Here is a 20,664-nt window from a genome sequence, read left to right on the forward strand (position 1 = left end):
GGGCTTAATTTGTAATGAAAGAGGTGCCGGGGCTCAAACAGGTTTTTTTTTACATTCATAACTGACGCAGGAAGCCCAGAGGTGCCGGGGCTCTGAACTGCCAGGCCCAGAGGTGCCAGGGCTCTGAACTGCCAGGTCCAGAGGTGCCAGGGCTCTGAACTGCCAGGCCCAGAGGTGCCGAGGCTCTGAACTGCCAGGCCCAGAGGTGCCAGGGCTCTGAACTGCCAGGCCCAGAGGTGCCGGGGCTCTGAACGGCCAGGCCCAGAGGTGCCGAGGCTCTGAACTGCCAGGCCCAGAGGTGCCAGGGCTCTGAACTGCCAGGCCCAGAGGTGCCGGGCTCTGAACTGCCAGGCCCAGAGGTGCCGGGGCTCTGAACGGCCAGGCCCAGAGGTGCCGAGGCTCTGAACTGCCAGGCCCAGAGGTGCCAGGGCTCTGAACTGCCAGGCCCAGAGGTGCCGGGCTCTGAACGGCCAGGCCCAGAGGTGCTGGGGCTCTGAACGGCCAGGCCGAGAGGTGCCGGGCTCTGAACTGCCAGGCCCAGAGGTGCCGGGGCTCTGAACTGCCAGGCCCAGAGGTGCCGGGGCTCTGAACGGCCAGGCCCAGAGTTGATGGGGCTATGAACTGCCAGGCCCAGAAGTGCCAGGGCTCAGCCCTGGCACAAATTAAACACTGAGCAGCTCCCGTTCACTCCCACCCGACCCACCCCCAGCCCCTGCAGCAGGGCTGCGTGGAGCCAGCTCTCACCTTGGAGTGGTCGGGGTCACAGAAATCCAGCAGCGTGTCGCAGATGTGATAGCCCAGAGATTTAAGGTCCTCTGAGGTGAAGTGGGAGTTGCTCTTCCTGCCTGAAAGAGGGGCAGAGACACAGGCTGAGGGCCCTGGATTCACAGCACGCCAGTCCGGTCCTGGCACCCGCCCTTCCACCCCATCACATTCTTGGGGTTTGCCCAGCAGAGGGCACACACAGCAGTACAACCCACCTTCCTCGGGCTGCTCTCCGTGCTATCGGGGCCCTTTGGCTCCATGCCACTTTAGATCTCAATGCAGCCATGTGAAAAAGTGGGGATTTTCTGTGTTCTGTATGAATACCGTGTGTGCCTCAGTTTCCCCTCTATGCTGCATGGTTAACTAGGGGTGGGAACAAGTATCAGAGGGGTAGCCATGTTAGTCTGGATCTGTAAAAAGCGACAAAGAGTCCCGTGGCATCTTATAGACTAACAGATGTATTGGAGCATAAGCTTTCGTGGGTGAATACCCATTTTGTCAGATGAATGTAGTCATCTGACGAAGTGGGTATTCACCCACGAAAGCTTATGCTCCAATACGTCGGTTAGTCTATAAGGTGCCACAGGACTCTTTGTCGCTTTTTAGGGGTGGGAAAAGGCTATTGAATCTCAGGCAGGCTATGACAAAGGTGTGGCTGGCGCTTGCTGTCTCGGGTTTGGGGCCCAGGTCACTGGAGAGTCCATGAAGACAATGGCAAATGGCAGGACATTTGGTACCTAGCAACTACAATGGATGGCCCAGTCCTCCGCAGGCAGCCAACCGTGTGTGACCAGCTGGTTAACAAAGGACTGAGGAGGGGCCAGGTTGGGAATTGGGACACAGGGGCACATAGGGACAGAAGGGGAGCTAAGAGGGTCACGCTGTGTGGCTGGGGCTCTGGGTCTGGCCTTACCATGAGGCGAACTGAGGTGGCCACCTCAGGTGCCAGGCTGTGGGGGGCGCCACTAGGACCCAGAGTGTAGAAAATTGTGTCTGCTGCTGGTGCATATGTATCCTCTCTGCTCTAGATCCACAGAGATAGTAGAGTGCTGTGCTGGAGGAAGGAGGGCACAAGAGACATAACAGGCAGGTAGGAGAAAAGGTGAGCGGGAATAACAGAAAGCAGCAGGAGCTGCAGGGCGAGAGAGGAGGAGGAGCCTCTTATGTACCTCGCTAGCACCCCCAGGAGCCTGGACTGATTAACACCAGCTTCTCAGGGAGCTTCCTGTTTCCTGCTGCTTCCCTGAACCCACTTGAGGAGAACAGGCAGTTAACTGAAGTAGTAGGAGCCAGTTAGGCCCTTAAGACCCTGATATCTTTCCTCACTCAGGCCCTGCTACCAGCCTGCTTATTTGTCCCCTTCAACTGAGTGTTGAGAGCCACTATAGCTGGCACAGAACAGCAGTCATGAGTGAAAGAAGAAAACGTCCCTCTGGGGCAGCATTCAGAAAAAGAAAGAAAGCAAAGGAAGCTTTTCTATCTAAGCAGGAAGGAGCTCTCCTGAGATACATAGACACAAATGTTCACGGTGAGCCTTCCGGCCCCAGTGAGGATGTGAGTGGTGAGGAGATGCCTGATCTTCCAGTAAGTCAGAGTACAGGTGACCTGGCAGCTACTGCAGCATCCATATCTCCATCTCAAATGGATGTAACCATGCAGATTCCTGAAGAAAAGTGTAGATCAGAGAAGAGTGTGATGGAGGCGCAAGAAACAGCTGCTGCTGAGTTTAGTTCCTTAAGTCTCGATGATCCAGGACTGTGGACCCACTTGAGCAGTAGCCCAAGGGACTTCCTTGTACTGCATGGGCCACAGCAAGTGAAAAACGTCATGTTCCCCAAAGACAATGAAAATAGAAGTTTCCATGCAACACATTACTGGCATGAAATCCCCAATGGTGACAAAGTGGAGAGGCCATGGCTTATGTACTCAAAAACCCAGAGTGCTGCATACTGTTTTTGTTGCAAACTCTTCTAGTCTAATGTTCCAGCCACATTGGGTTCTACAGGAACAAAGGACTGGAAAAATCTGGCATGCCATGAGAAGGCAGCAAATCACCAGAGAGCATTCCATAGGTGGAAAGAGCTTGAGATGAGACTAAGGTTAAAGGCCACTATAGATGATCAGCATCAAGAGAAGACTGCATCAGAGTCTCTTTACTGGCAAAATGTTCTGAAAAGGCCCATTGCCTTTGTGAGAATGCTGCTACCCAAAACCTAGCATTGCACAGCACTTCAGATCAGCTGTATGTGCCGAACAATGGAAACTTCCTTAAAATTGTGGAGCTGACGGCTGAGTTTGATGGTGTACTCCAGGAGCATCTAAGAAGAGTCACTACCGAAGAAATGGACACACTCCACGACCTTGGAAAAACAATTCAAAATGAGATCTTACAGTTACTGGCAACAAAAGTCAAACAGAAGATTGTGGCAGATCTGAAGTCAGCAAGATATTACTCTGTTATTCTGGACTGCACACCTGACATCAGCCATACGGAACAAATGACTTTAATGGTGCATTTTGTAACAACAACAGAACATAGTGAAAATGTCCCTGCATTTTCTAGAATTTATTGACATTGATGATACTCCAGGAGCTGGTATGACAAATGTGCTTCTTAAAAAGCTGGAAGATACGGGAATTGCGATAGCTGACATGAGAAGTCAGGGCTACGATAATGGTGCCAACATGAGAGGAAAGAACAGAGGAGCACAGACACAGATCTGAGAGTAAAACCCTCGAGCTTTTTTTTGTCCCATGCAGTTCTCATTCGTTGAACTTGGTGGTCAGTGATGTGGCATCAGCATCTAGTGAGGTTGCTGAATTTTTTAATGTAATTCAAAGCATCTATGTATTTTTCTCTGCATCAACTCATTGATGGCAAATTTCGAAGCGACATCTGGGAACATCCTCTCTGACACTGAAACCACTGACTGCCACACGATGGGAAAGTCGAGTGGAGGCGATAAAGCCTATCGAATACCAAATTGCAAAGATAGATGATGCCATAGTTGCCATTATGGAGGAGGACACTGAACGAGGCTGTCTTGCTTATGGAAAATTTTTTGGCCGCTGAGATCCCTGTCGGCCCCGGACCTTGGGCCTCCAACCGGCAACCTCACTAACGAAAGAGGAGAGGCTGCGAAGTCAGGGGAACAGGCCTGGCCTTGACCCAAAACGCCACAATGGAAGAGACATCACCAGTAATCAGCGGTTGTCCAAGGCATCTAGGAGAGCCACCGAACCCCCAGACATAGTGGGAAAATCCCAAACCCCAAGCGGGTCGACCCGCTCGACAAAACCCAAGGACAGGCCCAGACACTCTGAAATTGGCCCATGCTTCACCTGTGGCCGTTTCGGCTGCGTCTGCCGGGAATGTCCAAGGACAGACTGTAGCTTTGGGCAGGTCTGGATCGGCAAAGCTTGAGCCCGAAAACAACCCTCTGGTAAGCTAACGATCCCAGTGGAAGTTGATGGGGTACGGGTTTCTGCCCTCGTAGGCTCAGGGTGTGGGCAGGCACTCATTCACCAGGACCTCATTCAGACTCTGGGCCTGCCAGAGGGGGTGATCCATGTTCAGTGCATTCACGGGGACGTGAAGCCCTATCCCAGTGCCCAAGTCACTGTGACAGTGAATAGTGAGACTAGAACCCTGAGCGTAGGCCCGGCTTCAAAACTAGCACACCCCAGTATCCTGGGCCATGACTGGAGGGGATTCACGGAGGTCCTACACACTGTAAGTCCTGAGTCCAACCGTCCGGAGTCAGTCATTGAAGGAGACCTCCTGGAAGGGGCAAAGGAGACACCCACTGACCCCGGCACCAGCGGTGAGGAACACCAAGATAGTGAGCTTGACACCCTGGACGAGGAGGCCACCCCCAGGAAACCCGGCAGTGAAGAGATTTGGAATTTGGGGGCCAATTTTGCCCAAGATCAATGGGAAGACCCCACGCTCAGTCAAACCTACGAACAGGTAGCCCGCGTCAACAGGAAAGTCACAGAACCTCACCGGGCAGGAAAGTACCCCCAGTTCAAGTTGATGGGTGACCACCTGTACACATTGACCATGACCCACAGACTCAAGAAATCTGGGCTCAGTTGGTGGTGCCGTCCTGCAACTCACCCATGATGTCCCTGCCACAGACATCTGAGCCATGGGAAAACAATGGCCCAAGTTTTGGCCCAGTTTTTCGGCTGGGGGTGCACCGAGAAGTTAGAGACTTTTGTCATTCCTGTCCAGAGTGCCAGCTCGCCACCCCGCAAGGAGTACCAAAGGCCTCTCTTGTCCCACTCCCATTAATGGGAACCCCCTTTGAGACAGTTGCCATGACCAGGTGGGGCCCCTCACAAAAAGCGCCACCAGGTTCAAGTACATCGTGGTGGTCCTGCACTATGCCACCTGATTCCCGGAGGCAATTTCCCCTCAGGAACACTAAAATGCAAACCATCGCCTTGGAGCTGCTCAAGATCTTTGTCCGAGTAGACCTTCCCCGGGAACACTTGACAGACCAGGGAATGAACTTTACATTGTAGCTGTTCCACCAGGTCTGTGACTTACTAGGGATTAAAAAACTTGGGACCTCCGTCTATCAGCTGCAGACTGACGACTTAGCGGAGTGCTTCACAGGACCCTCAAGGGTATGTTGTATAAATTTTCCCCAAAGGAGCTCCGATATTGGGACCAACTCATCCCAACACTACTACTTGCTATCCGGGAGGATCCCCAGTCATCGATACAGTTCTCCCCCTTTTGAACTATTGCAGCGGCCGCAGGGACTTCTGGACCTCATGTAGGAGAGCGGGGAACAAGTACTATCCCTGTAGCAGGGCCTCCTACAGTATGTCTTGCAGCTGCAAGAGCAACTGGAGAGAGAAGGGGCCCTAGCGAGGGAAAATTCATGCAGCGCACAGAAGGCCCAGGAGCAAACATACAACAAGGGAGCCCCCAGAAAACCTTCTAACCCAGAGAGAGGGTCCTGCTCCGGCTCGCCTCAGTGGAATCAAATCTACTGCCTCAGTGGCAGGGGCCCTATGAGATTATCCGCTGGGTAGGGCCGGTCACCTACAAAATCTAGCAGCCAGCCAGCAAAAAGAAACCAAACAGCAAAAAGAGAGGGCAGGTCTACCATGTAAATCTCCTCAAGCTGTGGAGGCAGCAAGAGGAGCTGCAGGCTGGTACCACCCCAGAGGCACTGGTGGTGCCAGCCCAACTGAGCTCCATCCCAGCTTGATGAGGGGAATCAGGCGGATCTCCTGAAGGGCAGGGGACAGCCTTGTTCCGGCAAAACTCTTGTCTCCCATCACCCCAGCTCCCTCCCGGCCCACCTACATGCTGGGATAGTGCTGCCCTTACCCAGGGTTGAGCCGCCGAAGGTGGACTCCATGGTGTAGCTGTTGGGGATTCCCATCCTCCACATCACAATCCGGCCCGTCCCTTCTTTACTCTTCTGGACCTTAAACTTACAGCTGTGGAAAGAAAACTACAACACCCCGGGTGGCTCAGCGCGGTGATGGGCCAGAAAGAGATCCTGGTTGTACCCCAAGGTGGGACTGCTCCCGACAGACAACCCCTTTTCCAGGGCTCCCCACGTCCCAACCGGGGGGCCTTCCTCATTTCCCTTGGGGACATTATTCCACAGTCAACAGCCCCCTCAGCATTAGGAAGCCCACTCATTCCTTGCACAGCACCCTCCTGTTTCTCCTAATCCCTGTGCCTTTTGGCCACCCAACACGAGCAGGCTGGGGTAGCGACACCAGCATTAAGATTTACTGTAACTACCCCGCCAGCACTAGCCTCTTAGCACAACTTTGTCCCTAGCCTCATTCTTGGAAACTGCGGAACAATTTTTGCTGAAACAATCCAAAAAATTCCACCCAAGACAGAGGACACGTTCCATCCCCAGTGGCTAAAACTTGGAAAAATTATACCCAGCTGAAAACCAGGGGTTGGAATGGGACGGGTTTGGGAACATCAGCTGAGTGTATGTAGGCAAACACGCTTCCTACAGAAACACTAGGGAGGGGATCCTGGCTCCACAAAGCCAAGGGGAGCTTTGCCTCTGATGTCCATGGGGCCAGGGCATTCCATGCTCAAAGATGAAAACTCTAAAGGGAGGAAGTGCCAGATTGAAGGTTGCCTGTGCGCCCTTCACCCCGCCCCCAGGGCAGATTCAGTCCCTGGCTGTACATGCAGTGGTAACTGGGGGGGGTGCATACTGCGTTTTCCACAGGAGCCCTGGCCCTAGGTCCCTCACCCTTGTGCTCTTGGGGAGCCTGCGCTCTGCACTATAGGTGCAGCTCTGTTGTGCCCCTGAACAGAGCACCAAAGCCTTCCTGGCTCCATGATGTGATTTTCCCCCTACCCTCCAACAGCTGGCCCCGAGAGACTCCAGGCAAAACTGGGACTCATATGCGGAGATGCCCAGGCCTTGCAGCCAGGTCCCCACCCAGCCCATGGCGGCCTGTGCGGGGCTCCAAGAGCAGAGACGATGCTTCTCCTCTGAGCCCCTTCCCTTCCTGTGGGCTGCTCCCACACCCACCTTGTCAGGGGCGTTTTTGCTGAGCATGAGTGGGAAGACGCGCTCGTGGAGCCGCTGGGCAGGAGCGCTCTTGTTGTTGCAGCCGTACATGAAGACATTGTTCTTGCGGCTGTGCCCATGGAAGTCACAATACAGCAGAACCTCCCGCTCCTCCAGGACTCTGCACAAAGGAAGAAATCCTGAGCCAATTACACGCATGTACGGATCATAGACTATCAGGGTTGGCAGGGACCTCAGGAGGTCATCTAGTCCAACCCCCTGCTCAAAGCAGGACCAATCCCCATGTATGTAATCACACATGGGCCACAGACCGTATCACAGACTTCTGCTTGATTCGGGAGGAAATTAACACTCCATCTCAAATGCACGGAGCTACATAAAATCTGTCCCGTGGGGGATGACACTTCTCAGGCCTGGGCTCTGCAAAGTTTATTCTGGCAAAGTTTGTACCCGGCCAGTTTTGAGCTGCAAAAATGTGTGGAGGGGAGAGTTCTGCTTCAGAAGTCATTCAGGGTATGTCTAGACACCTGTTCCGGCTCACTCAGGCTCACAGGGCTTGGGCTAAGGGACTGTTTAATTGCAGCATAGACATTATATAGTGCATACTAACGAATCTCAATTAGAGACTCGCATTGATTGACAGCTGCACACCACCTGCCCCGACTACTGCAGGAGCAGCTACCTCATTGTATGACTCTGACGTAGTGGCCTCCTGCTGTAATTTATACTGCATAAGAAACATTAATCCTCTTCTAGTGCAGCCTTAAGTTTTGGGTATATTTCATCCTAGCCAAATTATGTATTTCAGATTAGAAATAACAGATGCTAAAAGCTAATAAGCTGAAAATCAAAGCCTGCTTTATCGCTGGTAAATCCTGCTTGTTTTTGTCAATTCAGGAAGCACCCGCTACGTTCTGTCGTTTGGGGCTGAGGTTACAAAGACGCATTTCATTTTTTTTTAAAGTAGATTAGTAAAGGTGACACTTGTACTGGGATCAGTTAATAAAACTGGACCAATGGGTGCAAAAGGGAACATAACACCTGACTGTGAATTCAGAGCTACAGGGAAATTGGAGCAGTTATCACATTTGATGCAAAAGTGAAGTGGTATCATTTGAGAATCATCACAGAATAACTAGGGAGAGGAGGAGAGACGCTTCTGGGTTAGAGGGGACTCCGGGAAACACAACAATTAATCATAAATCCTAGCTTTTATTCCGCACTTTTCATCATTAGATCTCAAAGCGCTTTGCAGAGCAGGTCAGTCTCATTACCCATCTTTACAGGTGGGGAAACTGAGGCACAGAGAGGGGAAGTGACTTGCTGAAGGTCACCCATCAGGCCAGTGGCAGAGCCAGGAATAGACCCCAGGTCTCCTGAGTCTCAGACCAGCGCTCTAGCCACTAGGCAACACTGCTTCTCTAAAAGTAGAATTCAGTTAAAAATTGGCAGACCCACATAGCAGCACTGCTGACACCCGTGACCGTTTACACCAGCAGACCACCTGGCCCCTGAGTTCACATACAGCTGACCAGCCCTGGGTAGGTTTGCTACCGTTGCACATTATAACATTTCTATTATTCATTTTTTTTAAATTAGGGAACATAACAAATTAAATTCAAAGAACATTACTAAGGCTGCAAAGTCAAGTGGAGAAAAGTTAGGCGATGCCAGAATTAAGCCTGCCTGTGCAACCTTAACTCTGCCCCCCTTTGCATCTATAATTAAATGATCACATACTGTTTTTTCCACAGGACTCCTGCCTCATTCAGTGCACAGGACGGACTGCATTCAGGCCTGTGCAGCGACGGAGGCTGTTGTCTGTAGCACCCTACCCCGTTTGCTGCAGATGTTTGAATGTGTGTCTGGAATGAGGCAGGGGACTGCAGGAAGGAAAAGGAGAGTCTTGCAAAGGAGCTGGATTCTCCCTGGCTGGGCAAGCCACTTTCACCAACATTTCTGCAGGTGATCATTAATTGCGCGTTCTCCATTTTCTGGTTGTCCAGACGGGGACACCTCAGGGCTAGTTTTTTAGAGAGCTGAGCGCTCGCACTGCAACGGTTTGTCATAGGGAGCTGTGGGTGCTCAGCTCAAGTTTGGCACCCAAACCTAACGACCAGTTTCGCCCATATTGGCCTTCATCTCTGTGTGCCTCCGTTTCCCCATTTGTAAAATGAGGGTGACAATACCACTCGCCAGAGAGATGTGAAGATAAATTCATTACAGTTTGCAAGGCCCAGTGATGAGCATAACAGAACACGGATATGCAGTGAGTAGTGTGCCCCTTTGTGAGTTTGCATTTTCGATAACAACCTTAATTGAGGCATTTCCTTGTTTGAGACTGAGTGACTTTGCAGCATTAATAATCGTCTCTTAACTTGGATGGTTATGTATGCGCTTTCTCTCTCTCTGTCTATATATTTATAATGATCTCTCACTCTTACCTAGCACTTTCCATCTGTAAATCTCAAAGCACTTTACAAAGGGGGTCAAGATCATTCTCCCCATTTTACAGAGGGGGGAACCGAGGCACAGAGCGAGGAAATGATTTTGCCCAAGGATATTCAGCAGGCTAGTGACAGAACCAGGAATAGAGCCCAGCTCTCAAGTCCCAGTCCAGTGCTCTACCACTAGGCCACGCTGCCTCTAATCAATGGTGTTCTCTTTACCGTGCTACGTTATGGTGGCCTAGCTGCTCTGTGCTACACACCGAGGTCAGTGAGCCCTGCTTCTCACCTCTGGATCATGCTCCGGGTGTGCCAGATGCAAGGGAAGGACTCCTTCAGGACGGTTCGATAGTTGCGGTTGAGATCTCTCCCGGCCAGCGAGCAGCGGTAGTTCCCCACGATCACCCCGTCTGGATTGAGCATGGGCACCACCTTGAATATGAAGAGCTCACGGAGGAGCTGGGCGTCAGGGGAGTCGCTCAGGATGAAGTCCAGGAAACCCCTCATCACCCACGAGCCGTTGGTCTCCCCAGGGTGCACCCTGGCGCTCAGCACCACAGCCTTCTTGGCGGCAGTGGCACCGGGGTTTTGGACGGGCTGGTGATGGTGAGAAGGTAGACGGTGTTGCCGGCCAAACTGCTGCACAGGACCCGCGGCTTGCAGTACTGCGAGCGGACCGGGTCGCTGGCCACTGCCAGCAGGTAGCGCTGCAGGTCCGAGAAGGTGTAGGGGTAAAAGTGGGCAAAGTAGCAGGTGTCGTGGTCATGGGGGAAGCACGCCGTCCACGTGAGACAATACATCGCCTGGCCCTCCTCGGAGCTGCACCGGTAGTACCGGATGTCGCCCCCCTCTCTCCGCCAGCCCACGCCACGCGTCTGCGCTTCCTTCTGAGAGTACAGGAGCGGCTTCATCCCCATGCTGTACAGGCTCTTGGACTTCATCAGGTTGACAATGGAGAAGCGGTAGGGGATGCCTTTCCTGGTGTTCCTGACCCGGAAGTAGAACCACTGGGTGTGCTTGCTGGTGTACAGGTCCATGCGCAGCGTCAGCTCATATTCGTACGGGCCTCTGCAAGGAGGAAAGAGAAAATAACACCCAGAGCAACTTCTCCCTTCACACGCATCTGTGTGAAGGACAGGAAAGGCCACAGACAGACCTGCTCTGTGCACATCAGCAGCCGGGCTATTGGGCTCTGCTGGAGGGGTGTTAGATATTTTGATTCAAACAGCATTCCCTAGTTACACCTGTAGTGTTGTGAAAACTGAGTTAAAATTATAAGCCACCACTCTAAATTTCAGGGAGTTTCCTGGTCCTGCTTGCAAGCTAGGGGACGCTATATGGAAGTGTGCAATCTGGTCTTTCAGCAGTCGGTCAGCAGAGATCCAGCCTAGAGTCAGGAGGGATGAGTTGGACCTCTCTGCCTTAGGGAGCAGCCTGCTTTGTCTCTCTCTGCTTTTGTATGGTACCATTCTGGATTCTAAGCAATAAAGTCATGTTACGTTGCAACCGTCCAACAAGAGGATTGATGTTTCTATCCAACTTCTCTTTGTGTAGGCCGTGAACAAAGACCGAGATTCCCCTCAACAGCGCGCTGCTCTATGCTAGGGAATAGGTCTTTGTTCCTAGCATTCATTACATGCAATGATATGCAAAAAGCTTTAGTTAAAAGGACATTCTTTACATGGCAACTCCAGCACTAGATCATTAGGAAATACCAGCTTCACACCTGTCCGAGCAATCTGACCTCTGCTCCATTATGTACAACCAGTAAAGACACGAGCACCTGCTATTTTCCCCACAGGATGACCCATCTCAGTCAGTGAATAGGATGGCTCCAAAGTTTCCCTTCCCATAGCCCCTGGTGCACAGGACACAGTGGCAGAGGTATTGGGACTGTTGCTAGTTGGCACAAAGTAGAGCAGCTCCCAGGCTGCTCGAACCTGGGCCGGGACAGAGAATCCTCCTTCCCCCCTTATGGGGGCTGTGGGGGAGGGGAGCCTCTAGGCTCAAGCCTGGCCTGTCAAGCCCAGTTCCTGTTCCCCCAGCCTGGCAGAGGGGCTGGTGATGGGGCAGCCAGATCTCCTCCCCTGTGATGCAGCAGGCAACCACTGGGGGAGCTGCAGCAGAGAAGGGACAGATACTGCTCAGTGCGCTCCCAAAGCTGGGGGAGGCACTGCCCCCTCCCTGCTCTCTGGGATGGGGCTGATCCAAACACTTTGTGGCCATCGTCCCAGTGAGGCACATCTTCAGTTCCTCTCCTAATGCCCCGTCCTACTTAACACAGCCGCCCCCTTCACCTGCCCTCCATGGAGAGCCTGGACCGGGGACCCTGGCTTAGCTGGAAAGCTCCCTCTCCCCTGCCTGCCGTGGACAGTCCCACGTCCTCTGCCCCCTGCCCTCTCACTCACACTCGGACGGCCTTCTGGAGGTTCCCGCTCTCGAATCTGGATTCAAAGAGCAGGGTGGTGTCCTCTGGACCTTCCAAGCTGACGGCAGGTGACGTGATGGGCCCTCGCGCGCCTCCAACGCGGGAGCAGGTGAAATAGGAGCCTTTGGCCGCTGCCGGGAGAGGAGATGCCCTTGTCACACTTGCAGCCGGTGCTAGACCCAGCTCCCTGCTCCTTGTGGCATGGCCCTCGTTTGGAATCCCACTGCCCTCCAATGCAGGGCGGGGAATTTGCTCTCCCAGCGACTCAGCTCTGCCTCAGTCCAAGGCAGGGAACCTCTGTGCTGCAAGTGCCCAAAGCACCCCCCACTACTGAGCAAACACCCCACTGCTGCTGAACCTCTCCTGCTTCATGCCCCCTCGCCCTCAGGTATTCTCCCCCCACACACAAGACAGCCTCCCCACTGCCTTCGCTGGGCTCCGTGGGCGGCAGCCTGGAATCCCCAAGCCATGATTAGGGAGTGCCAATAATAATGACCCCTAGCTTTCCATCCCTAGATCTCAGAGCTCCTCCCAGAGCAGGTCAGTATCAGTATCCCCATTTCACGGAGTGGGGAACTGGCACAGGGAGGTGACATGACTTGCCTAAGGTCACCCAGCAGGCCAGGGAACAGAACCCAGGTCTCCTGAGTCCCGGTCCGGTGCTCTATCTGCTGGGAGACGCTGCCTCTCCTGCTGATGCTCGCTGCCGGGATGAGAGTGGATGGTGGTGTGCCAGTAGCACATTGGCCCCTGCTCTCAGGATTGGAGAGAGCACAGAGAGATGGAGACAGAGCGTGGGCCTGCTGCCGCGCCCACCTCCAAGGCTTGGCCTGCACGCCGCCAGGGTAGAATCGGGATCCTGGTCTGACCATCTGCCCTGCGGGCTGCAGGAAATGGGACTTACACACCAGGCACAGAAACATCCCTGTTATGATGTGTCTGCACCAGGGATATATCTACACAGCAAAAAATACCCACGGCGGCGAGTCTTAGAGCCCGGGTCAAGTGATTTGGGTTTGTGCCATGGAGCAGTGTAGATGTTCCCGCTCGGGCTGGAGACGGGCTTCAAGACCCTCCCCCCTCGCCAGGTTTCACAGCCCCAGCTCCAGCCCATGTGGGAACATCTACACTGCTGTTTTTAGTCCCGAAGCGTGAGCCCCGCAAGCCCGAGTCAGGTGACCCAGGTTCTGAGATTCACTGCTGCGGGGCTTCTTCTTGCTGAGTAGATGTACGCTCAGAGCCCCGAGCCGAAGGGGCAGCATGGCTCCATGAAGGATTGTGTGTGGCCATGACTCACTGGAGCACTAGGTTCAGCACTGAGCAGCCGCCAGGCCTAAGGACCAGCCCCCAAAGATGGCCACATTGAGGCTTGGTCCACACTTTAAAGTTACATGGGCGTAGCTACGGCAGTCAGCAGTGGGAGAAAACCACAGCCCTGCCCGACATAGCTGTGCCGACAACAGCAGTGACACCGAGGAAAGACGGCTTCTGCCGATACAGCTAATGTTGTTTGGGGAAGGGGTATTCCTGCACCGACAGAAAAACTCCTTCTGTCGGGGTAGGCTACACCTCCGCTAGGGGGCTACACTTGCATAGCTACGCTGGCATAGGCTTTAGTGTAGACATAGCCAAAGGGTATGTCCATACTGGAGCTGGAGGTGTAATTTCCACCCCAGATAGCGATACCCACGCTAGTGTGGATCACACCTCGAGCTCCTGTGTTGATGTACCCCAAGTTCCCACTGTTAGATCAGGCATGTCACGCAGGGCAGCTCTAAGCTGGGAACAAAAAGGTTAAGGAGAGTTCACTGGGAGGGCAGGGCTGGTTCACTGGAACTGGGTGTCCAAGAGCCGTGCTTGCTGAAGGAGCAGAGGTGGTAAAGAACACCCTACGTGCCCACGGGAGCCATCGTGAGTGCCCTTGGGGACATCTGGCTGCTGCCCAATCTCTGCCTCTCTCCTAGGGGATGGTTAGAAAACCAGTAAGACACTTGGGCCCTGCTAACTGGAGGCTGCTGGGCAGTGACTGGTGGCCATTTCCTATCTCACAGATCCAGCAAGCCGCTTATGAGCTGAGATCTCCAGAATCTGCCTCCTGCTGCAGGACAACAGATCAGAATTCAACTCCTCGACAGAGACGCATCAGGCTGTGGGATCGCTCCTGTAGGGAAGGGGTGGGAGCCGCATTGCCAGGGACATTTGCCGCTAGAAAACATAGCACAGGGAACACTCCTGTATTGGGACCTCTGGGTCTTTCCCACCCTAGCGGTGATCTGCGGATGAGGCGTGCTCTGGAAAAGCCAGCGTTCAGTCATTTATAGAGACCTCAGCCATTGAGATCCAGCCCATTCAAGTTTTACGGTTTGACCAATGATTTCCCAATTAACGCCCAGTTGGCTTCATTGGGTTTCGGATCTGGCCCTGGGTTATTCTCATGTCTCACGCGCTGGAGATGAGAATTGTGCAGATCTGTCACCCGAAGTGTAGAGCAAGACTTCCTGTGTGCAGCCAGAACGCCCGAGCGTTTCACGTGAAAACAGGGAGCTCTCGTCCCACTCTGTGTTGGAACCGGAGAGGAAACGACGCCTTGCAGCCAGTGTTCTCAGAGACCAGCCAGGCGCGGCTCAGTCCTGCCCCACAGCAGGCCTGAAAGGGGCTTTACAGACACCTGGATTCCACGCCCAGGTTATCAGTGTTGTCAGTGCATGAGCACATACCTGGCTTTATGTGATAGACCACGGTTCCTTTCTCTTCCCCCACAATTAGTGGGGCCGGCTCAGTTCCTGTGGGCTGATAGAATGGCTCCGGTTCAGACGGCACCCACTCTGAGGAGACAGGGGGAACGGTTCCAGTTATTATTGCAGGGGTTTCAGATGGGAACCTGCCCCACAGGGTAAAGAAAAGTGCTCTCCTGAAAAGAGCTCTGAAGTCCCTGTGCCATTAGTAATAGAGCGAAAGGCATGGCCCTCCCCACATGTTCATTCCCAGCCAGTGTCCTCTCTTCCACACCAACAAGCCGGGGAGCCTGTGATTTTTAATAGTCCAGTGGCGGGGGGGCTGCGTTGGGAAGGAGGCTGACTGGGTAGAGTAAATCTGCTCTGAAGGGGAAGCACCTGGGCAGTGACAGAGCAGTCTGGTTTCAGACCCAGCCAGTCCCCTTTTGAAGATGTGACAGTCAATCGTTCTCCACAGAGTTTTAATGCAAATGCATGGAGTTAAGGGGGCAGCCCCACTGCCCTGTCCTGTCTGCTCACACCTTTCCTGGGTGTCATCCCCCAGACTCACCTGTGGGAAAAGCAGGAAACGCCCATTTCAAGTCCCCCACAAGAACGGGAGACCCCCAAGGGCCAACAAATACTGGCTGGAAAGTTCTGTGCAGACTGCGCCGCTTGGACTGCTGCGGAGGCAGAGAATTCTGGGTAATGCTGGGCCTTGGCCACGTCTCTCCCAAGTGCTGACCAGAGCCCAGCTTAACCCAACATGAAACGATTCATCACACAGAGGGAGAAGTAGTCTGGTTTCTAGTGCCACGATTACTCCACTAGGCCCCACTGGCTGGCTGGGAGGCAGACACAGCACTCTGACCTCTGGGCACCACATTCCCTGGCAGGGACTGAAAAACGAAGTGGAGCCAGAGGAGAGAAGCAAGAAAAAGATGAGCCGGCAAGGGGAGCTAAGCAAATCCAAGGCAGGGGAGCGTTCAGTCTACAAGCCGCTGCTGGGTGGATCCATCCCGGAAAGAGGGATTCCGGAGAACAGGGAAGCTTGAGGAGCAATGGCAGAAAGGGACACGCTGGACTGAATGTCGGGGTGATGACAGCGAGATGCACTAGGCCATGGAACCGTCTGTAAAGAGAACTGGGGGAGTCTCGGTGCTGGGGACTCTAACTAGACACAACGATGAGAGAGAAACGAATGGATCTCTTGGCCAAAGCGCACCTGGACAGGTACAGGTTTTCAGCGAGGCTCTAGGGCTCTCTCAAGGGGGTGGAATTTTATTCTTCCCAAAGGAATTGAAGACTTGAGTGGGTGCCTTGTGGAACGAAGCCTGGCAGGTCTGTGCAATTCGCTGGGCAGGGTTGCACGGGTTAATGTTACCTGGTTAGCCATTAACACAATTGACGAGGCTCCCGTGGGCTCATCATTCAAGTGTGAAACCTCACTGCAGCCTGTTGGGAACTGTGTACATTGCCCCAGAAGCTCCCAGACCTCCCCGAGAGCTCCTGACCCACGGGCTTATGCGACAGGTGCAATCCCACTTGCCCATCCCGAGTCAGACCCCCAAAATCATGAGATTGGCTTAAAAATCATGACATTTGACAACCTCCTCCACTTGGGGCTCTTGTTATCTAACATCCAGTGTCAGCGCTGTCTGGGGTCACAGGCTAAAGCGTTTCTCTGCGACCATGAGGGCTACGAGCTCCTTTATTAAAATAACTGCTGAGCGTCTCATGCAGTCACGTGATTCCAGGAGCTGGAGCTTTAGGAAAGACACATTCCATTGCAGGAGCTGGTAACACTGCTAGCGCCGGACCCTGACGGGCTGGGAGCTCCCGGCAGCCCCACACGGGACAGGGGCAGTGACACACACAGAGCTCCGGTTACCGATGCTCTGACGGGCTGGGAGCTCCCGGCAGCCCCACACGGGACAGGGGCAGTGACACACACAGAGCTCCGGTTACTGATGCTCTGACGGGCTGGGGAGCTCCCGGCAGCCCCACACGGGACAGGGGCAGTGACACACACAGAGCTCCAGTTACCGATACTCTGACAGGCTGGGGAGCTCCCGGCAGCCCCACACGGGACAGGGGCAGTGACACATACGAGGCTCCGGTTACCGATGCTCTGACGGGCTGGGGAGCTCCTGGCAGCCCCACACGGGACAGGGGCAGTGACACACACAGAGCTCCGGTTACCAATGCCCTGACAGGCTGGGGAGCTCCCGGCAGCCCCACATGGGACAGGGGCAGTGACATACACAGGGCTCTGGTTACCGATGCTCTGACGGGCTGGGGAGCTCCCGGCAGCCCCACACGGGACAGGGGCAGTGACACACACGGGGCTCCGGTTACCTATGCTCTGACAGGCTGGGGAGCTCCCGGCAGCCCCACACGGGACAGGGGCAGTGACACACACGGGGCTCCGGTTACCGATGCTCTGACGGGCTGGGGAGCTCCCGGCAGCCCCACACGGGACAGGGGCAGTGACACACACGGGGCTCCGGTTACCGATGCCCTGACGGGCTGGGGAGTTCCCGGCAGCCCCACATGGGACAGGGGCAGTGACACACACGGGGCTCTGGTTACCGATGCCCTGACGGGCTGGGGAGCTCCCGGCAGCCCCACACGGGACAGGGGCAGTGACACACACGGGGCTCTGGTTACCGATGCCCTGACAGGCTGGGGAGCTCCCGGCAGCCCCACACGGGACAGGGGCAGTGACACACACGGGGCTCTGGTTACCGATGCTCTGACAGGCTGGGGAGCTCCCGGCAGCCCCACATGGGACAGGGGCAGTGACACACACAGAGCTCTGGTTACCGATGTGCTGGATTTGCTCCTTGATGACTTCGCACTCCACTGGCCAGCGTGGGGCCTGCAGGGGGCCTCTCGAGGTGGGCACAGCAAAGAGACCCCGTGGCTCCCGCAGGCGTGGGACCCCAGGGCCCTCAAGGTGATTGAACAGAAGCTGTTTGCTCTTGAGAAGTGCGGCCTCCAGCATGAGAGAACCTGCAAAGAGAACAAGCACAGGCACTAGGGACTCTGCAGAACGGTGCATGGCCGGACGCCCCGATTTCACGGTGCACACACACAGCAGAGCCTCGGCCCTGGCACTGCTAGCAAAAGGCTCGTGCAGGGGACACAAACATACCTGGCACCCGTGTCTCAGCAGCAGCAGACTCTGCCAACCAGGCGGAGGTACAGTACCTGCCACGGCCAGTGGGCTACAGAAATAAGCACCGCCCAGCACTCCCAGGGACGTGCCGCCTAGGGCAACGCAACCAGTGGGCTAGGAGAACTGGTACCAGTTGCTCTTCAGCTGTGGCTCTGTGATTCAGGGCCACTCGGCCACAGGACACACCAGAGTTGCATGGGGGCAGCTGTAGCTTGGCTACTTGCGGAAGGTCTCTCAGGGAGTGTATCCCAACGGAGGATTAAGCCCGCTGGCGCATCCCTCTGCCTGCCCGGCCCCGGGGACGCCCTTCTCCCTTCCTAGGGCTTGGGGGAGCCGGCTGGCCTGGGTCTGCAGAGCCGCCTACACCAGCAGAGCCCCCTGGCATACACTCACAAAGGGTTTGCCCCCCGTACAGCCATTGTGCTCTATGCTTTGGGGGGCAGTAGCTCCCAGGGGCCCAGCCACAGCCCAGCACCTCATTGTGCTGGCTACTGTGCAGACACAGCGCAGTTCCGTGTCACAGAGCTGTGTAGGCACAATACCACACTGCAGGCCAGCGGCCGACTCCCAAGCCCAGCGCTGGGCGCATTAGTAGTGTCGCCACCGAGTATCCACTTTAATCTATTGTATTTTTAATGAACTTTCTATTAACAGGATCTCCAAAGCAGCTTTGCCTTTGGGGCGTTAAGCCAGACGGCCCTCCCTGCCCCCAGTCCAGCCACAAGGTGACAGCCCGGCCAGTTCCCACTGTGTGTTGCGAGGCCCTCACTGACAGGGAGGGAGTGTGAGCACGAGATGTGGGAATGAGCAGGGCACAATGACACTGTTATTGGCCTAAAGGCAATGGGCTCAAGGCATGCCAGGGGGAGTGGCAAGGCCTTACCTGCCAGAGAGCCATCTGCAACCCACTGGCCGTTTCCCCAGGGTAGGGCTGGAAGGAGGCTGCTTTTGTGAGAGCAAGTGGCCTTGCAGTTTAAGACAGAGGCTCCCAGAAGTGAACCCAAGGCTAGGCCTGGCTACCCTCACCCAGGACCAGACTATGCAGCTGGGGTACAAACCCCAACTGGATCCTGCTCCCTGAAAAAGAGCTCTGGGAGGGACAGTGGGGCATTACTGGCTCCAATGGCAACCCGAACAAGCCAGGTGAGTGAGGACGAAGTGGGCTCCTGGTTGGGTCATCCTGACAACAACCAAACCACTGATTCCCCCCCTTTCCCTTGGCCAGTCCCGGAAAGGGCAGACAGACAGCACAGGGCAGCCAACTGAGCAGGGGACGACACCCACTAGCATGAGCTACAGAACCAGAGAACAGTGCCTGTCTGCTCAGACTGCAGTTCTGATGGGCTGCGTAGCTCCACAGGCCAAGCCGGCCGCAGAACAGCGTCTTTTCCCAAAGGGGTTTCTTTTTACGTTTGGAGTCTTTTCTAGGATAACTGTGGGGATGCCTGCAACGAACTGTTTTTACCTAACCTTCCCGCGTGCGTGTGTGTGTGAAGTAATCGCACCATGCTGCCAAGTCCATATTAGAAAGTCATCACACCTGGATTTACCTAACTCCTAAGCAAGCTGACCCAGATCTCACTGTGCCGCCCTGGCTCTGTGCAGGTGTTAGCGAAAACCACTCTGCCCGAGAGGGGAACCTGGGGGCTGGCCCCATCGCACTGACAGGAAGTGGAGAGATTAGTTGAGCAAACCATTGCATTCTTAGTGCTTCAAAGAGAGGCAGCAAAATTTCTAGGGCTAAGAAGGAGGCTGCCCTATGCCGGAGAGTCTAAGGGTCTGTGGATAAGGCTGTGTTCGGCGGGTTGCATGATGTGACTGACTGCGATCATGCAAGGATTTGATCAATTGTTGATCTCAATCTATTTTCGTGTCACAGTTATTCATTCCCACTTATGCTATTGGTAGTTCCTTGATGAAGCTATCAGATCCCCACTGGAACCCCCACTGGATTGCTGCATTGGTGAGCGTTGCAGGGAAGTACAGCAAATTCGTTAGCTTTACGTTTTCTTGTTTGTGTTCTCAGTAAAATTCATAAAAAGGACAGCGGATTGGTTTTCTCTCACTGAATGTCTGGGAGGCCCAAACAACCTATAAAGGTGTTTGAGTCACTAACCTGCACCAGAATTAAACCCCATTACCGCTACACGATATACAGTAGCCATTCTTTGCCAAACCTCCTAAATAGGGTAGACAAGATTTCACAGCCTTGATCAATCTACAGGGAAAAGACAGGCAGAAAACACTGGATCTTCTTTATGACCTGCCCAAGCATGGGCCCCTGCCACTGCCCCCACCTTTGCAGATCCCCTTTATAAAGAAACCCTCACTAGAAAAGGGGACAGTGCAATACTGGGGTGAGATCTGGACCTCCCCAACTCTGGATTTTATACAATTTATTCTCCACGCTCCTGGGGCAACCATCCACCTCCCCAGCAGTCCACTAACAGGCCATTCCCTCGCAGCTCGGATAGATTCTGTGTTGCAACAAATCCCATATCTGGGGAGGTTTCTCCTAGCTCTTCAGGGAACACCAATTGCTCTTCCCCAGATGCATGGTCTTGCAAAGCTTTCAAATAGCGCTAGCTCACTC

At 54.4% G+C, this 20,664-nt stretch overlaps 1 protein-coding gene across 1 annotated transcript in view; it reads right to left on the reverse strand.

Annotated features, from left to right (window-relative positions):
- AGBL2 (AGBL carboxypeptidase 2) overlaps positions 1-20,664 on the reverse strand; it is a 47,783-nt gene that overhangs the window by 24,778 nt on the left and 2,341 nt on the right. Inside the window, 8 exon segments of the mRNA XM_065594474.1 lie at positions 745-845; positions 6,116-6,242; positions 7,302-7,461; positions 10,038-10,329; positions 10,332-10,816; positions 12,157-12,307; positions 14,894-15,001; positions 17,717-17,905. Coding sequence (XP_065450546.1) covers positions 745-845; positions 6,116-6,242; positions 7,302-7,461; positions 10,038-10,329; positions 10,332-10,816; positions 12,157-12,307; positions 14,894-15,001; positions 17,717-17,905 — 1,613 coding nt within the window.

This window comes from Chrysemys picta, chromosome 4, assembly GCF_011386835.1.
Source record: "Chrysemys picta bellii isolate R12L10 chromosome 4, ASM1138683v2, whole genome shotgun sequence".
NCBI classification, from domain to species: domain Eukaryota; kingdom Metazoa; phylum Chordata; order Testudines; family Emydidae; genus Chrysemys; species Chrysemys picta.